Consider the following 21,623-nt stretch of genomic DNA (forward strand, 5'->3'; position numbering starts at 1 on the left):
GTCATAACATTCCATGTTTATGCCAGATTGACATGTTTTCCTGAAAATCACGGGAAAACTTACCACTGTTGAATTTTCCTCATAGTCAAATCTTGGGAGACTCGTCAAACTTAAGCTGCACGCAAAGTTACAGCTTGCTGGTAATCATTTTTTTCTTAGTACGTGGGCCCGTGGACTATTAATTATCGTAGCACATGTTTTGTTGCCAATATGGATCAAACAACAGTTAAGGTGGCCATATTCCCGGCCGAGAAATAGTGAAATTTCTGGCGTTTTTAGGTACTGAAATCTTTGAAAGTAAAACGTGTAGAACAAAAGTAAGCACAAAAATAAAATCCTTGATGTTCTGTTTATTCGTTGTTACTATTTAAATTTACTCAAATAAAATAATAACTAAAAAAAAGCGTTTGTAAAACATGCGTTTGCTGTTATCCTAACCCCACATTTTAAGAATTATTTACACATAGTTATAAATAAAAGTAAACAATTTTATATGTAGGACTAAGCAAGTAAATGTTATAAGAATATTTACATGCGGAGTTGTATATAAAAAAGTTAGTATTTTCGTAGATATCAGTGCCTAAAACCTTTATTGTTTGATCGTTTTTTGCACCTGTTTATTCGTTTTACTGCGGCGTCTTTGGAAATACCAAGATGGCATGACATAACATTCCTATTAAGTCTTTGTGGAAGAATTCAAGGTTCAATAAGGTTAATATTAAACAAAAAACTTAAGTAAATATTTCAGTTGAATCAAAATACCAAACAAAAAAATTTTTGACGCCTTGTATCTTGTATCTAAAGAACCAAGCCGTTGCATGTTTATATGAACTTTTTATCTTAAAATTAGTCAAATTTGTATTAGTATTGTTTTTTCTCTGATCATATACTTTCCGCTTCGAAATATTTTTTCCCGTAGTATCGCGTTCAGTAAAAAAACAGGAAATACTTGCGTTATCGCAAGTTATGTCGCGGTATAGATATGTATGTTAGTAGACTCTACTCTTTATCATTATTTTACCTCGCAAACTTTCAATTAGTAGATAATTAAGTTAACAGTAAAATACACCCAACAGTATCGTCCGTCTAATATTTTGGCTTGGCATTTCACGTTGACTGAAATCTTGTCAATTATAAAACTATCCACCTAAATTTTCTTCAAAATGCTCTAGATTAAGTATTCGTCACTGTACAAATCTATTACACACAAGTATTTTTAATTGTGAGACTTAATTACAGATAAGAGAAATTTTACAACCAACCTTATTGTGTATTAAATGATAAAGGAACTATTCGTTGTTTACGGTCTTAGAAACGATTTGTTAGAATGGGTACTGAGTAATTGACGGATTTAGACAAGTCTCATTGCGATTACTCATGTATTGTAATATGAAAACACCTTAAAATTTGTTATAAGTTTGTAACATTTGATCTCTGTGAGGTTTACTGACAAACTTTTTCTCTTAAACCCAGTTAAGACCTACAAACCGTTTTCGCATAGAAATGATTTTAAATTAATGTCCGATACAAAATGCAAAACAATTTCTCGTAAACAGAACCAAACGATAATGAAATGTGTTTTGTTTCCCGCTGACCAAAACCAGAACAAGTCTGTCCACTCGGAAAACATTAATGATTCCGTTTCAGTATTTAATTTTTTTTTTTTTGAATTTAAGGAGAAATAAAAACACGTTTGAGTGCAATATTCTAAAATGTTTTAACAACGAATCAGGAAAAAAACTTATTTAATTATTCGGCTGTCTTGGACCTGTTGTGTGAAACCCTCTGTATATCTTTGGAAACTTATTTCCTTCTAAATAAACAAGGACGACTTGAAGGTGTCGAATGTTAACGAATACGCTTGAATTCGGGTTTTTTACTCACATTGGCTAGAGATTTCTGTCGTGGTTATAGAACTGCAAGATACCAGAGTTGACATTCGATCACACGTCATACTAGCTCCGCCAATTCTAAGGCACTGCTCTTCGTATGGATTTCGACATCTAGCCTCTTTCGATTCCCGATTCCATCGATGTGTATTAACTTCTCCATGATGGAATCTGGCTATTATTTTAGATTTGTGCGTGGCAATAAGAATTTCGAGGCATTCCGGCGTTTTCGCCACGAATAGAAAAATTCAAAACGTGAGTAATATTTTCAGTTCGAAACATAGGTGGAATTTTCAATATCTCCTGTTTCACACTAGTTATTTGTGTTTATAACTTTTGTTTTCCATCTTTGATACATGTTTTACACAAACAGTTTTTATACAGCTTTTTGTATGTTTACGGGAAAAAGCATGGAAATACATACACTAGGCTTTAGTGATAAAGAAAACCATGCTAAGCCAAATAAGTTACATGTCGTGATTTTCTTACAATTCTTCAACTTTTTCTATGGGACACTTCTTGTTGATTTATGTTCTGATTTTGATATTTCTTTTTAGATGTTGTCAATACCTCCAACAATAATGTAATGTCGAAGCCAAAACCTTATAATTACTCTTGTTTGTTTACATTTATATACATCATGGAATCTCTAATAAAAATTGAAAACAGCTTTCGTCAAAGTTGTAAAACTGTCACAGAATTTTAAAAATAAAACGTTTAACGACACGCTGCTAGTGTCTAGGCGTATCCAACGCCTGAACAACAAATATATTTGTATAGTTTCAGAAAACAAGAAACTGAATTTTTTAATTAACTAAAAATGTAAAGTTGTAATGTGGACCAGCGATCATTATATAATTCTTAATTCTCGTTTTCTTTGCCTTTATATTATTCACTAAGTAAATAATACAATAAAATAAACAAAACGATTGTTGTGCTCTCCAAGATGAACTTGCAGAGATTTTTTTATATCCTTAATGTGAACCGCATGTAAAGACAGTGAATCATTGTTGAAGACATCAATTAAAGCAATTGTGATGTCTGTTTACGGTTTAATATGTCGTATAGTATTAAAATTGTGGTTATGCTTACGTCATGTCGTGCAGGGTGACTAAATTACTCAAGCCTTATCTTTGTTTGCAGTAATATGCAGTTTAACGTGTTGTAAAGGATTACTATCATGTTTTGCAGAATTACGTTTACTTAAAGAGAAAAAAAATATCGTGTAAAAATGAATTGAAAATTAAATTGTGTTTAGTTTTGTAAATCATCTCAAAACTTTAATATTCAATTCTTTTAAATTTTTGTTTACGTCTCGTGTCATTCTGTTAATTCATTATGATCCTTTTTTAATAGTATTCGACATACCCAGTCGTATTTGCGTCCCGTGGTTATGTGCATTGTGTGACAGACAAATAAAAGTAACCAACCCCCTACTGTAAGTCATTACCGGAATTAACTTCTAACCTTCGTTACTAAACGATTTATGGTTGAATCTCCTTCGTCTGATTTTTTTATTAGTCGTTTACGTCAGTCGTAAATCCATCTGTACTAGGACTTTATGCTTGACAGTCAGTATACAAAAAACTAACCAACCGAAATAGAAAATTCGAAAAGTACTTAGGTACAAGACATTTATGTCTGTACAGGGCGAACAGTTCGTAATACACTAGGAAAATTAGCGAAAATAAAAGAGAAACTAGAAAAAATTCCTATCCGCTATATTATTGTAAATTTGGCTAAAGGAACATAATACAAGACATCTCTCATCTCGTGAGTCAAAAACTTTTAATAGCTAACATTTATATTTAAACAAATAAGTGAGGAAAACAGTTTTTTCACTTTGCAGGGAAAACCATCAATTTTAGCGAAAAGTGACTCACAGACAGCTTATAGGGAGTAAAATTATCTACAAAATGAGACTGGTTAAGTTAAAATAGGTTAATAAACAAAAAAGTTATTGCAAAAAAACAAGAAAAGTGCCCATTTCTTCATTTGTTTATAACTATCGCATTTATTGTTAAAATTTTATAAAACCTATGACAAGTTCAGGGTTTTGTCATACTTCAAAAGTGTGCCAAAAGTGGGCGCTGTAGGTGCGATAGTTTTCGCACAATTCTATTTGTTTATAGCGGAGGCTCCAAAAGTTATGAACTTTATGCCTCTGTACAGGCGTTAATTTTCAACCAAACATGATTCTGAAAGCGTCATTGTAATCTTAAAGACGTAATTAAGCGACCTATTAAAAAATATCACCGTTTTTTTGACACTAACATTCACAAATTGTGCATTAAAAACCGTGCGTTTTTCGCTTATAAACAATTTGAATAAAATTATTGCTATTTATGATACCTCACCGAAAATAGATACAATGGATAGCTGGCAAAAAAATACAATTTTTTAAAAAAGCACCCTCTACGACCAACACGAGCCAAGATAAGAATTATTTTTTTAAAAATCCTAGCGCAATTGTTTATAAACATTAAAACTTGAATTTTTCGCAAAATAAAGTTTATGACGAAATGTGGAAAATTAACGACTCACGAACCCTTTAAAGTGAAGGTACTTGCTAAGTAAACTGTTCGGCGCGGTAATGGGGGAAGCTCGTCCAATCGAGTCGCGAGCGCGAGAAAAGTGAAATCCAAAGTTTAAATTGATGCGCGCTGTAAATTTTGCAATATCTCGGCTTCTATTCATGGTAGAAACTTCTTTTTTTATTTAAGCTGGGGTAGCTCGACGACAAATAACAATGGGCATATTTACGAAATCGTAGAATAGCCCTGAACCCCAGAAAAAATGAATCTTTTATACTGAATTTTTTTTAATTGTCACATACAAAAATGTCACAAAAATTATTGTTTTACTCCCTACAAGCTGTCTGTGAGTCACTTTTCGCTAAAATTTATGGTTTTCCCTGCAAAGTGAAAAAACTGTTTTCTTCACTTATTTGTTTAAATAGAAAAGTTAGCTAATAAAATATTTTGACTCACGAGATGAGAGATGTCTTGTATTATGTTCCTTTAGACAATTTTACAATAATCTCGCGGATAGGACTTTTTTCGAGTAAAAATTTTATTTGCTTGGCCTATTAAGGCTACATCTCGGACATGATTTCGTGCTGTGATTTTGCATCTATTTAGTCCAGTCTGTGAAGGCTTGAAACATCGTGTTGTGGTTTTTTCCTTAAAACTCAATTTTTTTTTAAAGATCGGTTATTGTTGCTTTACGTCGCAAAAATTGTTTTTTTATTTGTTTTTCTTCAATATCTCGATTGGATCGCGCTGTGCGAAGAAAATACCAAAGATAATTTTTTAATTACAAAAAAAATTTAGCAATTAACAAAAAATTGCACTGTTTTTCTTAAAATTATTGCCGATTTTCTAAAAATTACCGAATTAAACCTTAAAATGGACGACCAAAATAATACAGTAATTTTTTAAAAGGCATTTGTCTCCGTGTAGCCTTAACTGTATATTGCATATTGCATATTGAATGGGCGCGGTTCTATTTGAAAGTCCAGTAGGCCTATTTATAGAATTACAACAATAACGCTAATTTTAGGTCATAAGCGTGCCGGCAAGACTCCACTTTTAAGTTTTCAAGTCCGTTGCTGTCAATTCTGCTTGAATTCCTATCGTTCCGCGGCAATAGGAAGCGCTAAACGCTGTGCTAAACACGTTAAATTACCCAAATTGTTGTCCCCAGATTAACGCAACTGTGTGATGAATTAATTCCTCTACTCGGCGGAAATTGCGGGCACGCAGCATTACTTTTTGACGGTTAGAAGAACGTTATAACCAGAAGCGACCTTAAGCACGCGAGATTCACTTTAAAATTACACAGTTGTACACTTTTATTTTGTTTGAAATTGTTTTTTTCAATAACTGACATAAAATATTGACATTTCAACTCTAATTTCTTTAGATCAGTTATTAAAAAAGAACTAAATATACAGGGTCATAGTTGTAAAAAATTTTACCGAAACTTTATCTCGCAAAACCAAAATATGTAATTGGCCAAATAAACCTTTGACTCCTAGTTGGCCGTGAATTGCATTAATAAAAACAGCAATATAGATAGTTATTTTTAGCACACATTCCAAAATAAAACATTTTGAAATCGACACCCTGTACATGTTTAATTTTACACACCTTTTTTTTAGTTACGCCTTTATACTTCAATGTTTAAAGAGTGACCGCAAAAAAAGCCATTTTTCCGCTTGTTTCTGAGACTGACAGAGGCGACAGGGAAAATCCTAAAAATATTCTAAAAATATCCAAATACTCGTCATGAAAAATGAAAATGAGCATCACTATCAGTTTTTCGAAAATTTTCGAAAATCACCCTTATTTAGGGGTTGAAAAGACAAAAACAGTGAACAAATTAAGAATCATCAACAGTTGTAAATCTCCAAATATTTCTATGTTGTTATTAAAATAATATTATGAACGTGAAAATATCTAATTTCGTATTTGATACGGTCTTGTCCGGATTGAAAATCAACCCATAATATCCCTAAAGGGATCATCCCCCAAACGCCCAAAAATGCAAAAAATATATTAAAAGTTACAATATTTTTAGAATATTTTTATGATTTTTCCTGTCGCCTCTGTCAAAGTCTCAAGAACAGGCTGATTTTGCGGTCACTCTTTAAACATGAGCTGCCAAATACATTTTCATACTCTCGAAAACCTTATAAAGCTTGCCTTAATCTTACTTCTTTAAATGTGTGCACTAATTAAATAAACAATATGTACTTATTTAACTAAGACAAATGAGATACATTTCCATAAAATTCTAATTTAAAATAATTAAGTACTTATAAGGAAAATATTATTCATGTATTTTCTAGGAAAAATTTTACTGTGATTGTCATTATTTGTATAAAGACTTTTTTTGGCTGAATTTTTTTATAATAAATCAAAGAAATATTAAATATAATAACAACAATCTATAAAAAAAAACAGTGACAAATCTGAGAAAACAAACTACAGACTAGGTTTTTGAAAAACAATTAAAAAAAGGCTGGTTTTTATTGAGAAATATCGTCTACGGTATTGCCCTCGCTGTATACACCAGGAAAATTAGCGATAATAAAAGAGAAACTCGAAAAAAGTCCTATCCGCTAGATTATTGTAAAATTGTCTAAAATTGTTTAAAATAAAAAAAAGTACCCTCTACGACCAACAGGAGCCAACATAAGATTTTTTTTTAAAAAAACATCGTAGCGCAATTGTTTATAAATATTATTCTATTCATCGTAGAAACTTATTTTTTTTTTAAACTGGGGTAGCTCGACGAAAGAATAACAATGGGCATATTTACGAATTCGTAGAATAGCCCTGAACCCCAGAAAACAGTGTATCTTTTATAATTAATTTTTTTTAATTTACAAAAATGTCACAAAAAATATTGTTAAACGAAATATTAATTAAAATTTCAATTTCGGAATTATTTTACCATTATTAAATAAATAAATGAAGCTATCGTTCATTTAAAAAGTTATTTCTTTTACATATTAAGGCAAAGTAAACTTGTTTTTTCAATATTTTGTTAACTATTTAATTACGATTTAAATGTAAAATTAAAGTAAAAATCCATAAATTATTTTCAAATTATTATTTCTCATAAAAATAGAAAAAATTTTAAATTTTAAATTGTATTATATTGCATTATTTATATCTATTATTGAAAATGGTTGTGATTAATATTTTTTGAATTAATTTTGATTATGTTTATAAAATTAGTAATAAATATAATAAAAAAACTTTATATATTAAAATTTCAGGAAGTTAAAATTGTAATTTTATCGACCGCGTTATTTTTAATATTTTTTAATTTTGAGAATTTTGCAATAAATTCAAATGCTTTTTATTCTTTTTTAAATCTTTTAACAATAAATAATAATTTGAAAATAATTTGTGAATTTTTACTTTAATTTTACATTTAAATCGTAATTAAATAGCTAACAAAATATTGAAAAAACAAGTTTACTTTGCCTTAATATGTATAAGAAATAACTTTTTAAATGAACGATAGCTTCATTTATTTATTTAATAATAGTAAAATAATACCGAAATTGAAATTTTAATTAATATTTCGTCTAACAATAATTTTTGTGCCATTTTTGTAAATTAAAAAAAATTAATTATAAAAGATGCATTTTTTCTGGGGTCCAGGGCTATTCTACGAATTCGTAAATATGTCCATTGTTATTTTTTCGTCGAGCTACCTCAATTTATAAAAAAAATAAGTTTCTACGATGAATAGAAGCCGAGATATTGCAAAATTTACAGCGCGCACTTCCCCCACCATCACGCCGCCGGCCGCCGGACAGTTTACATAGCGGGTACCTTCTCTTTAAAGGGCTCATGAGTCGTTAATATTCCACATTTTCAATGCAATTCACGGGAAATCGTAGTTTACGTCGTAAACTTTATTTTGCGAAAAATTCAAGTCTTAATAGTTATAAACAATTGCTCTACGATTTAAAAAAAAAATCTTATCTTGCCTCCTGTTGGTCGTAGAGGGTACTTTTTTTTTATTTTAAAACTGTATTTTTTTGCCAGCTATCCATTGCATCTATTTTCGGTGAGATAGCATAAATAGCAACAATGTTATTCAAATTGTTTATAAGCGAAAAAGCACGGTTTTTTAATGCACAATTTGAGAATGTTAATGTCAAAAAACGGTGATATTTTTTAATAGGTCGCTTAATTGCGTCTTTAAGATTACAATGATGCTTTCAGAATCATGTTTCATTGAAAATTAACGTCTGTACAGAGGCTTAAAGTCCATAACTTTTGGAGCCTCCACTATAAACAAATAGAATTGTGCGAAAACTATTGCACCTACAGCGCCCACTTTTGGAACACTTTTAAAGTATGACAAAACCCTCAACTTGTCATAGGTTTTATAAAATTTTAACAATAAATGCGATAGTTATAAACAAATGAAAAAATGGGCACTTTTCTTGTTTTTTTTTCAATAACTCTTTTGTTTATTAACCGATTTTAATTTAACAAGTCTCATTTTGTAGATAATTTTACTCCCTATAAGCCGTCTGTGAGTCACTTTTCGCTAAAATTGATGGTTTTCCCTGCAAAGTGAAAAAACTGTTTTCCTCACTTATTTGTTTAAATAGAAAAGTTAGCTAATGAAAGTTTTTGACTCACGAGACGAGGGATGTCTTGTATTATGTTCCTTTAGACAATTTTACAATAATCTAGCGGATAGGACTTTTTTCGAGTTAAAATTTAATTTGCTTGGTCTAGTATGGTTCTCATGAACTTTGGTCGCAAAACTTCGCTTCTATGGATGGAACTAATAAGTTGGTACGTTGTTTTATAGATCTGGCAAAAGGCACCTGTGTCACAAAATATTGTTTAATTGACTTGAAGATATCGATATAATAGATAATGTGGTAGGACTGCTCCAAATTTATTTCTCTAGTCCAAAAGCAGTGTAGAAAATAAACGAATTTACTAGTAACTTTGAAAGTTGAATACGGAGTACCTCAGGGCACAGTTTTTGGTCCCTTTCTGTTGACCAATATATGTGAACGTATTGTTTTCTTTTCAAGGCAGTGGAATAATCATCATTTTTTTGTTTATTAAAGTTTAAAATTGATCTGCCCTGACGTCGGGGATAACAGTATAGGGAGGAAACCTGAATTGCCATCTTGTGCCTTAAGAAATAATTCAAAAATAATTTTAAGGAACGAAATAAGCGACCAAACAAATGAATTATATAAAGAGCGTTAATATTCTATAATGTTATATGATTTGTCGAATTAGATCTTTATTTTTATTAGTACATACAAAAAGGCTTGCGTATTAATAAAATCCGAGATATCTCAATTGCAGACGAAATTGTGAAGGTCATATTTCGATTTCTTTAAGGCATTTCACCATGCAATATCTTGACGTCTTATCTGGACTGTATTTTTTCGCGTACACAGGTGTAATTATTTTATAGCAATTTACTAATTTCACGGTTTTACGAATAACAACTAGCAGTTAGAAGGTTTATTGGATTCAAATCGATACGTTAATTAAAAAATTTAATAAATCGTTCCATTCGCATCAGGCTTCGCGTTTCTATTTAAAAAATCGCCTGTTTTCGGCACAAAGCTATTGCTCGGCAGTAGAAAGAACTCAGTCAAAATCTGGTGAAGTTAAATAATATTTAATCTAAATATAAAAAAATCTTCTATATAGGTACGTTATTTCTAATATTTTGTAAGGCTTGTAATTAATAAAAAATTATAACACAATGTACAAATCACACCCGTTGGATTATTACGAACGAGTATATAAATTATACATACATTGGTTATTGCTGTAAATTAACGATAATTCCCCATAATTGTTTATGCTAATAGTGTTAGCAATCGCAGAGACAGATGATTGAAAGAAAGCCGTGTCAGCGGAATAGAGTGCAGCGACTAGCCTGTCCTAGCGCCGATGTGGACTACACACTTCTCCGCGCTGGCCTGGTGAATACAGTCGTGATTTTAAGACCGCTAGCTAATTAATAATAATTAATTGTTTTTTTTTCTAATTTTGTCCGTTAAATTAATAAGTAAATTATTATTGTCATTAAATAGTGTTGTGAAAATCAAAGTTGATTCATTTGTGTAAACATTGTATGATTGGTAGAAGGTGTGGTTTAAAGACAAAACAAAACTAATAACGCCCCAAATTTCTAACAATAGAACCTTTATTCAGTCTAGCATTCGGATAATGTACAAGCAAGCGCCAAGTTAACAGCCCCCGTTTACCTTACATTTAATAGGTCGCAGGAGTAATAAGCCTTTCAGCCTTGATGGTGTCCTTGCCGCAGCAATAATCCCTCGGATTGGATTAGGACGTTTTCATAATTCGCTTGTGAACAATGCAAATGTCATCATTAACGTGCATTTCAAACATATTTTGTCGCTTCGAGAAGTCTTACAAATCTATTGTTAAGAAACCGTTTGTGTAAGTTTTCTATCTCAAGGACGAGAATTCAAAATTTTATAACTGACAATTTCAGTATTTTCGACGGCACTTGAATTATCGCGCAACGAGTAGTGTTTGTTTATATTATTAGGTTATGAAGATATTTATTTATTTACTTTCGGAAATTAGTTAATTGTGAGAGTCAATAAATTATTGTATGAAATACAATTTGTGTCCTTTTTCTACGTCTCCGCAAATAAGTCAATGAAAATTTTGCATCACAAAAAAGTCGTTTCGGAAAGTTCAATGATAGGAGTGATAGGACAGCATAATTTCGTGATTTTCTAAAAAGAGAGGTGAATTATTTCTAAAGTATGTATGTGCAAAATAGATGCAATATGTACAGGGTTAGTCACTATAATCTGATAACTTATGGTGAGTTTATTATTGAAATTGCAAAAAAGTTTTGAATACAAAAGTTTTATCTCTTTTTATAGCTGTTTTACCTTGACAATTTATTGACGAATAAATTGACGAAGTTCTTCATTAATTAATTCACGAATTTATTGGTAAACAGTGTGGTTTTACACTGCTACAGCCATTGTCAAGTTTTTTAGACGTATGAATCAGTTCTACCAATGAATCAAAGAAGAAAATAAATTTCAAAAATGTCACATTTCCACTCATAATTGTAGTGATACAACAGCGGTACCGTTTGAAGTGACTTCATGAATTAATTGATCAATAAATTGTCAATGTAAAACAGCTATTATGAATTTTTATGATACAGTACATATTAGAAAAAAACAATTGAATAAGGGAAATCACTAAATTAAAGAATTTTTTAAATTCAACACCAACATATATTAGTGCATACTTAGGTTCGTTCAATTTCGGAAATCGCCATCTATTGCTTATTTTAAATGGAACACCCTGTATATTATTATCGGCAAGATATATTTAAAATAAGTCAAAAACGTTAAAGCTTCCTTGAACCTAAATTTAACCGTTTTCGGGATACGTAATCGGTATTTTATAAAAATTTTGACAGAAGCAAGCGTTTTGAAAATTCTTTATATCTTTCATCGTTCTGGAAGCTTTCACTTGCTTTTTGGAAGACGCAAAGAATGTAAGATGCACTACCTTCAACTATCAAAATCACCTGAAGAAAATTATATCAAGTGAACCGTTTTTAACGTTACATTTTGAAAACTTAAAACCGACAGAACTTATTAAATTCGAATGGAACACCCTTTATTTTTTTAGTATAAGATTCTTATTTTAAATGCGACACCCTATATATTATTGCATTTTCGGATTCTACGTGAAATTTGAGAGTCACTTTATTAAATATTCCCTATACCTAAGAGTTATAGATTTTGAGGTATTAATTTTTAAAGAAAAAGTTTGACAGATGCATATATCAGCGAAGATGCTAGTAACTCTTTTCAAGTGCGTGACATCAAGTGGATTTTTGGTACCTGTAAAGGGCATAGGTGACACTACATTATGGTATATAAACAAGTTGAAACATTTAATACTACGTGGTTCATTTTTACTGTTACATTTTGATAACTTCAAACAGCTATTACTTTGTAAATTATTTTTTTACTCCCTCGTATGCAGTTTGAAATTTCCTTTCAAGCCATATAATCATTGTCATGGTTGCCGTTACTACTTTTAAAGTTATTTGCATTTTTTTGGGACAGTTTTTCTTATATCGGACCTGTTATCAAATTGGCCGTTCCAAAAACAATTAAAATAACTTAACATTTGTCAAATTATTGTTGCGTCTGAATAGTTTTTGCCGAAAATTTAAATAAAAATGGCTGGGGCTTTTTGACATCACGAAACAAACCGATGCATTTTTTTCTTGATAAACTGTTTTAACCTGCTTCAAACATATTTTCATATTCAAATTATTCGTATGATTATTACTTGTTCTGAATATTATCTATATATCTACAGCCTACTTTGAGACACCGTGTTTAACAACTGCATTTAGACAATTCAGTAGCATATATTTTGTTTCAAATAAAAAAAATCAGGGGGTATTACAAAGCTTAACCTTGCTAATTTCACATATGTAGATGCAATAAAATGGCAGATCATAAATTATAAAAAATAGTTCCTGTTATGCACTCAGTTTCCCGGCGAGAACAAAAACAAACAGTTCCCACAACTGATATAAATCATTGTTGCCAGATCGTAGGTTTCCCAGCATTGTGGATATTATTATAAATCTACCGCGAAAACATTTTATGGCGACACACATCTTAATCGCTTAACGAAATATTTCTCAGAACGAAAACTAAGTTCTAAATTATAAAAAAATATCAATGTTTACAAATCTTTTACAAATCTATGTATCATTAATTGTGTGTAATGGTAGGTACGTGAATAACTTGACATATACGTCAAACGTCTGTAATAATAATTGCCGTTTGCGGTAAAACACCATATACTAAAATATATTCTTTACGATTGCATATTTCATTACAATTTGTTAATCATACGACACTTTTGCGTCAAGATTAACTTTATAATAGGTGGTATAACTTCGCTTTATTTCTACATGGAATCCTAACGGTACTTTTCAAAATCTGTAACCGAAATAACGCCACATACGACCGTTGCTGCAGCGAAGTATGAAATTTGCTTCATTCCAGTCTTCACTTCTCTTATTCTTACTCGGTGGATATACAGGGTATTCTAGAAGAGCTGTACAGACTCTTAGGATCGATCAAGTCAACTCAGTTAAATGCGTGTATAAAAGTTAACGCCTACCGAGATTCGGCCCTCTGAATTTGGTAAAAACTACATATTTGGGTACCTAGATCTCGAACATTTAAAAATAATTCATTGAAATTTTATAGAGGTTTCTGGACATATAAATTAGGGTGAAATTTAACTTTTAACTAAAAAAACAAAACGCTAATACTTTTTTTTAATTTTAGCACTAGACTCCTATTGATTTGGATTTTATTTAGGAAAAATTGAAAATCTCTTCAAAAAGCATCTTTAATTCTATTTTTTGCAGTCCAATCGAACTCTTGAAACGTTATTATTAAATTTCGTATAATTTTGTCCATATAGGCGTTTAGGTATCTCTAATAGTTTCTGAGATTCGCTTAACCGTTTTTGCTTGCCTAACTATTAAATAAGCATACAACCTGAATATGCTCCTAGATTTTTGAAGAAAGAGATCAAAATCGGCCAATATTAAAAATAACTTGCATTCTTCAAAAAATATTACAGTTTATTAGCTAAATTCTAATAACTTTTATTTATTTCGATCAGATTTAAATTTCCCATCAACATACATATTAAAATAAAGTACATTTTTATCAGTATAATGGAGTAAATATTGACTCGTAATGATGTTCTCGACCAAAGAAATAATTGCTGATTTTTTGTAGTATTATTAATTACCTATAACTATTAGACTGATACAAATTCATTGAAAATTATAAAAACGCCCCCCTTAAAGATCTTATCCATGATATATTGCAGTTAAAAGAATATATTCGTAAATTTTACTCCATTTTAAAGATTTATAAAAAAAATAAAGTAGGTTACTTGAAACAGTCCTACGTAAAATATGGAAACAAAAAAATATCTTTGTTGTAGCTGTTAGTCTGTGTTAAAAGTTAATTACATTTAGACATACGAGAAATATAATGTTTGAATGTATCAAAAAATTAAAAAAGTTATTTTTTTCAGATTTCTTCCTTTTTTTTTGTACATATGCCTAGCGCCTACTAATTTACATTTCCTAATAACAAACATCTACGGTTTTCCAAAAAAAAAAAAGCTGTAACCGATTAGAAAAGAACCCCCTGTACAAGAATAAGTTAATTGAGCTTGTGGATGCAGTCAACGATTTGTCTAATCGGTTGAACCTGCGATTGAGTGTTAAGTTCCATAAAATTAACTGTGCAGAAATAAAACAATACAAGTTTAATTGTAATCCTCACGCTTTATTTTCCAAGGCTAATAAAAACTGACAATGCCAGCCAGTGGACACGGCGATGAATCCTAAGATTCGAGTCATGGTCGCTTGGACAGTCATTGGCAATAAATAACAGGTCAACCCACAGTAACAAATAGATGGAAATGAAAAAGTGAATTGATTAAGACTATCGTTCATTACAAGATCTAGGACAAATATAGTTTTCTTTTAATAATAGAATGAGATTTTTAAAAACAAATTATATGTACGTGATACAGGGTGTTTTGCATGCTTTAATTGAACTCTACTTAGGTACTGTTGATTAATGCTTTTGGTACATTCACACCGTATGGTAAATCACCATATTTTGGGTTCCCCTACATGCCCCTGCTTTGTGTCGGTTCTTATGGGAAACACCCTGTATATCGATAAACATTATGCATGAAAATTATGTTATCAATTATCATTAATGTGTTTTTCATTTTGTTGCAGATTTAAGAATGGCAAGATATACACTTACATTGGAGAAGTATGTGTTTCTGTAAACCCTTACAAAACGATGAATATCTATGGTCAAACCTATGTAGATCAATACAAAGGTATGTACAGAATTTTTCACCTCAAAAAAAATACAATGATCATTAGGAATTGTACTTTACTCGATGATTTTTTTTACATATAATTGAGGTTTAATTTGAATAAAACATGGTAAAAATTATATATTTTTTTAGTCATTGTGCCTTATTAGCACCTTATCAACATTTATCAACAAAATGTATACAATCGTTTATATTTTTATTGTTCTTGTGAAGTGATGTTCTGTAATCCCCTTCAGCTTAACAGATACCCCTTATCTGTGGCATCATGCTGTCATCAATCTATTTTTTCCATTCATCCGAAACAGCAAGTTGCAATTCCACTGGATAAGGACATTTCTATTGCCTTATTTATTTATTACTCCGAAAAAACCTGACTTGAGATAACATTACTGGTGTAATCTATGCTTTGATAGATGTCAGTGCTAATAAAATAATAAAGCAAACAATTCTCGTTAATTTATTATTTCTGTGATGGAATAAGCGCAGAACTGGAATGATAAAAAGGTACTTAAAAATATCAGCTTAGAATATCATGATAATTATGAAAAATATTTGTGTAAATCCCAAATAAATTAACAACTAATTGACAGATAAAAGCTTTTGCTTTGGCAGGGGTTTTGCTCAACCTTTTCTTTGATGAAAATGTATTATCATGTACTTTGAGTCATTTATACAGGGTGTTCTTGGAATGATTGGAAAACGTATAATAGTGGAATAATTGTTCAATTTTACGGGGGTTGTTCATAGGACTTTTCAATCCAAGCTTAGCTTCTTCTAAAAAGTTATTAACTCCTTTCAAGTAGAAATATATTTTTTTGCAGTTAGAAAAATAAACATTGACATATAAAACAGCATTATATTATTTTCTGTAGTCTCTGATGGCAATATAAGCTCTACCATCTGACTTTTCATTATTTTCTTTTTATTTTTGAAGAAATCGAAACAAAAACATTTTCATAGTTGCTGTATACATATATTTAGAAGCTTCTTTATGTCTTCTAAAACATTGATATCTTAGTTTTTGACTGGAATAGTAATACTTCTAATATTTTTTCAATAGTAGAGCTTGTGTTATTCTGATTAATGTCTTTAATTATTGCTTATTGTTCTACAGACTATTATATGAAAATTTAGTTGTTTTTTCAGCTAATGTTAATATAATTGCAGTAATTTTGAGCAAGTTCTGTAATACCAATGATTAGGTTTTTTTTGCACTAAAATAGATACAAAAAAGATAAAGTAGAGCATCAGAATACCCAAAAAATAAACAAATTTCGTATCACCCTACATATTAGGTATATAATTTGGAAATGACTATTCTGATGAAGTTTTGATTATTGTCGTACTAAATTGGGTTTTATGTTAGGAAGGGAACTCTTCGAAAATCCACCCCACATCTTCGCCATAGCGGACGCCTCCCACAAGGTGATGAAACAGCAAGGTAGGGACACCTGCATCGTCATCAGTGGTGAGTCGGGATCGGGAAAAACAGAAGCTTCGAAGATCATCATGAAGTATATCGCCGCCGTTACAAATCAAGGTACATACAGAAATTTTTTTGTAGTTCTTCGTAAAGAACAACAAAATTTAAAAAAAAGAGCAAGATTCTAGGAATCACTTTTTAAATTATTTCTCTGTTCTATTCTAGTTCATTTAATATTTAATTGAAGCCATCGTTCCATTAGTAACCCGTTATATTTTTTTATATTTCAGACAGTTTTCGTAACCCTAGTAAGTACAGAGATGTTTGAAGCACACGAAAACGTAAATAAATATGTGGTGTGTTCTATGTTGTCGATTAAATCCATGCTTATTTTACGCACACAGGTTTATACGATACTAAAAGTGGTACAAATCAAGCGACTACGTTTCGATTTCATTGGTCGGAAAATGTAAATGTCTTTGTCCACGTCTAGGTCACTTGATTTGCTAAGCACCGTTTGTTTCTGTATTATACAAACAATAAACTAACATCACACAGGCCGTGGAAAATTAACAATAACAAATAACAACTAGGAAAGGTTTCGTTTATAGTAACCGTTTCTGTCTTTATCCCCCGTTTTGGTCAGTTCTTGATTCCACTTCGTTTTAGGCGGTCAGAAGGAGATAGAGAGGGTGAAGAACGTTCTTATCCAGTCGAACTCCATCCTGGAGGCGTTCGGGAACGCCAAGACTAACCGCAACGACAACTCGTCCAGATTCGGGAAGTACATGGACATTCATTTCGATTTTAAAGGGGACCCGATCGGCGGGCATATCAGTAAGTACCTGCTGGAAAAGTCCAGGGTGATCCACCAGCAGGGGGGCGAGAGGAACTTCCACTGTTTCTACCAGGTAAGAGTGTTTTTTTTTTTGTTAAAGTTGGCTCCCATGCGAAAATTTGGGAAAGTCAATTCAGATAAAAGAGCTAAAAGTGTAGCGAAAATGCAATTATAACGGTTTAGAACTTTCAAAACATTCAAAAAAATTCAGAAAGCAACAGATTGGATATTTTTAAGACAAAATAATATTTTTTAATTTTGACGGATCGTAAGTACGTTTGACTTTAGCTTCTAGGTGGCGCCAACGAAGACTTACTGAAAAGACTGAACCTAGCCCGTAACCCAGACGAGTATTTCTACGTGAAGCAGGGCAATGCACACAAAGTCGACACCATCAACGACCGCAACGACTACAGGGACGTCGTGAGCTCCCTGAACACCCTGCAGTTCTCCAAAGAGGACCAAGACCTGCTATGGCGCGTAGTGGCCGCCATCCTCCACCTGGGAAACGTCGAATTCGACGTGGACGAGGAAAAACTGATCCTGAAAAAATCCAGATCTGTGGACATCGTTGCGGACCTGCTGAAAGTGCAGAAGAAGGACTTGGAGACGGCCCTCTGCGAGCGGGTGATAGCCGCGAGGGGCGATATCATGCGGAAGGAGCACACGGAGACGGAAGCGGCGTTCGGGAGGGACGCCTTCGCCAAGGCCGTGTACGAGCGGTTGTTCGGGTGGATAGTGGATAAAATTAACTCCGCCATAGCCGTGGACGCCAACAACTACAGCAGGAACCACAAAAGCTCCCTGATCGGCGTGCTGGACATCTACGGGTTTGAAATTTTTGATAACAACAGCTTCGAACAGTTCTGCATCAACTACTGCAACGAGAAGCTGCAACAGTTGTTCATCGGTAAATTTCCCGTTGAAAAGTACCGGAAAACGAGTGTAACATTTTTTTCTAGAGTTGGTATTGAAACAGGAGCAAGAGGAGTACAACAGAGAGGGCATAGCTTGGACCAACATCGAGTACTTCAACAACCAGGTGATCTGCGATCTAGTCGAGGCCCCGCACCAGGGCATCATCTCTATAATGGACGACGCTTGCAAGATGACGGCAGAGAAGGTGACGGATGAAATGCTGCTGGAGGCGATGGATAGGAAGTTGAAGGGGCACAAGCACTACATGTCCCGACAGGTGAAGCCTTCAGAGAAGAATCTGAAGCACAAGATCGAGTTTAGGATAACGCACTACGCCGGAGACGTGACCTACTGCATCCTGGGGTTCCTGGATAAGAACAAGGACATGCTCTTCCAGGACTTCAAGAGGTTGCTGTACAACTCGAGGGATCCGGGGCTCAAGGAGATGTGGCCCGAAGGAGCACAGCATATTTCGGAGGTAAGATTTTTACCGAATTTGATTTTTCAGTGAAATTAAAAAAAGAAATTGTTTTGAATTTTCGAAATTACAAATATTTATTTTTTTAATCCGTTCATCTTCATGTACGTTTTCGAGGACCGCTGCTAACATGGAAATTACTTATTTAAGCGTGCACGCCATTGAATTGAGAGTATGCCAAGTCATGCGTCATGAAAATTATTTAGAATAAAACTTCGATCTTTTAGTTTCTTACTCCAGGTTAAATCTAACGTACTGTGACTGATTCCAGTTTAAATAATCAGAAACGGTTTTAAGAGAGAATTTAACACAAAATCTTAACTTCAAAATAAAGAAAACGTTTAAGAAATTGAAAAATGAATTACATTAAGTTAAATTATTGTAAAGTTGTGCTATTTAATAAGCAAATCTGTCCAAATGAGCTGTAAGGACCTACAGGAAAAATTCTTGCAAACGCGTGAGTAGCGGGGGAAGGAGAGGAAGCGCTCGGCCATTTACACCGATGTTCAAGTGTTTGTTTCGTTAGTTTCGCTGCATTTTAACGAAAATATGAAATGTACGTTCTTTAGTATTTTACTTCTAGTTTTGAAAACCGGTATTAGAATTAAAATCGGTCCATTTTTAACGCATGCAGACTCCCGGCAAAAACGCAAAAAAAATGTTAAATTGCAATCGTGCAAAAACTAATGGTCTGCCAGGACCTGCCTTTTACACTCTTAAATTTGATATAATTATCTACTTCCATGCCAAATTTCAGCTTTTAATATTCATAAATGACAAAGTTATAAGTTTTTGAAAAAAATGGTGAATTTTTCAGTTTTTCTCCGGTTCCAATCAACCAATCGAATCGCTCGACCTCTCATTTTCTTCGATATAAATTTCCTACAACTTTTCCATTTACGAAATTAAGATTGCTGTAGTAGTTTTGGTTTTATAAGCAAAAAACTAAAAAAAAAACGCGTTTTTTGCACTAAAATGTTAATAACAAATTAATTAATGAGAGTGGCGAGTCGAAAACACTTCAGAGTATATCTACGGAGGACTGTCTTTTAAATGATGGCACAGGTGGTATGCTGTTGATATTTTTGTCACATATTTTTACCTGTTATGTTTATCGTTACTTTTCCTTTATCCTGCTTTATCGTTACTTTACATGCCCGTTGAATATACAAAAAATCCGTTATGGTACTTGTACTTGTGACTGGACCAAAAAAAACGACTATTTTTTTTTTTTTTGAAAGATATATCGAGAATGACGAATCATTCAGTCAATGGAATAAATTGGTATTATACATCATCGACAATTATTATTCTGTCAATATAAGCACCAAAAATATCCAAAATTCTTAATATATTCACTCAATAGCTATTTTTTCTACAACAGAACGTTTCAAAATAATTTTAAAAATAACAATTATGTAGTTTTACTATTGAAAATTATTTATTTACAATATTGTATACATTTATATGAAAGAAAAATCATTGTAAGTATCTTTATTGAGTGAAAAAAATTGGGTACAAAATAAAAAAAACAAAAATTTAATTTTTACTTCAACTTCAATCGTGAATAACTTTTGAAGGAGTAAATTTATGCAAAAATGTTAACAGACCTTTTTTCTAGAGCATTAAATTTCCTTTGAAAATCTATATTGTTCCTTTTCAGATATTAATTTGTTCCTTATTTACAAAATTCCAAAGTTAAAAAGTCAAATCGAAAAACATATCAATTCTCAAGGCTTGATTACACGAAAACGGTTCGTCTGCCAAAAACTTTTTTGTACGGCAATCAATTTCCTTCAAAAATATATGTAGATAAATTTTTTTACCTCAATCATGTGGCAGTTTTGAAACAAAAATGGAATCAGAAATAAAAAAACTAAACTAGCTTAAAACTAATATTAAAGGCTCAAACTCTCACGATATTTTTTTCATCTTTCTGAATGATATTCTTTCAAAAAAAAAAATAGTAAAATTTTTTTGGCCCAGTCTTCTATACAATCACACTTCACAGAATGCTTTTATGAAACTATTAAAACATGAATTAAATAATTCATAATTATTGAGTACTTTAATAAAATTCTCGACAAAACACCTTCCGATGTTTAGATGTGTGCCCATATTTTCGTGATCTTTCACTGCGAAAAATTAAAAGAATCCTCGTATTTCAACATTTTCTTAGTTTAGACAAATTCTCTTGTATTATTGTCTTACTAAAAGTGTGATTTCTTGTCTATAAAATGCCAGCCTGAAATAAAATAAAACATTTCCACAAAAAAGAATGATGATGAACTTTCCTTGTTGGTATGGGTCAAATCTTGCAACTGAATTTTAAAACAGGTATCCCAGCTGAAATTTGGCATACACTTTTAGTTTGGATGACAATGCATGGTTAGCTAACTGACGTCATTCTAAATCCAATATGGCGGACTCCCAAAGATGACGGTCCAGTTATTTTTTATACACCCCCATGATATGGGTATCAAATGAAAGGGTTTGCTGAGAAGAATACGAAAATTAAATGAATTTACTAAAAGCTTGTTTAAAAAAAAAAATTATACACGAACTTATTTTTCAAAGCAGTGTT

At 31.9% G+C, this 21,623-nt stretch overlaps 1 protein-coding gene across 2 annotated transcripts in view; it reads left to right on the plus strand.

The window, feature by feature from the left end:
* The window catches only part of LOC108904210 (myosin-IA), a 52,751-nt gene that overhangs the window by 21,188 nt on the left and 9,940 nt on the right, over positions 1–21,623 (plus strand). Inside the window, exons 2-7 of one of the 2 annotated variants that reach the window (XM_018706670.1) lie at positions 15,276–15,382; positions 16,749–16,922; positions 17,096–17,113; positions 17,475–17,716; positions 17,932–18,553; positions 18,606–19,039. In XM_018706670.1, coding sequence (XP_018562186.1) covers positions 15,276–15,382; positions 16,749–16,922; positions 17,096–17,113; positions 17,475–17,716; positions 17,932–18,553; positions 18,606–19,039 — 1,597 coding nt within the window. The remainder of the gene's footprint in view (positions 1–15,275; positions 15,383–16,748; positions 16,923–17,095; positions 17,114–17,474; positions 17,717–17,931; positions 18,554–18,605; positions 19,040–21,623) is intronic. The other variant, XM_018706671.1, reaches the window with a different exon arrangement.

Source organism: Anoplophora glabripennis, unplaced genomic scaffold (assembly GCF_000390285.2).
Source record: "Anoplophora glabripennis isolate ALB-LARVAE unplaced genomic scaffold, Agla_2.0 scaffold259, whole genome shotgun sequence".
Classification (NCBI taxonomy): Eukaryota; Metazoa; Arthropoda; class Insecta; order Coleoptera; family Cerambycidae; genus Anoplophora; species Anoplophora glabripennis.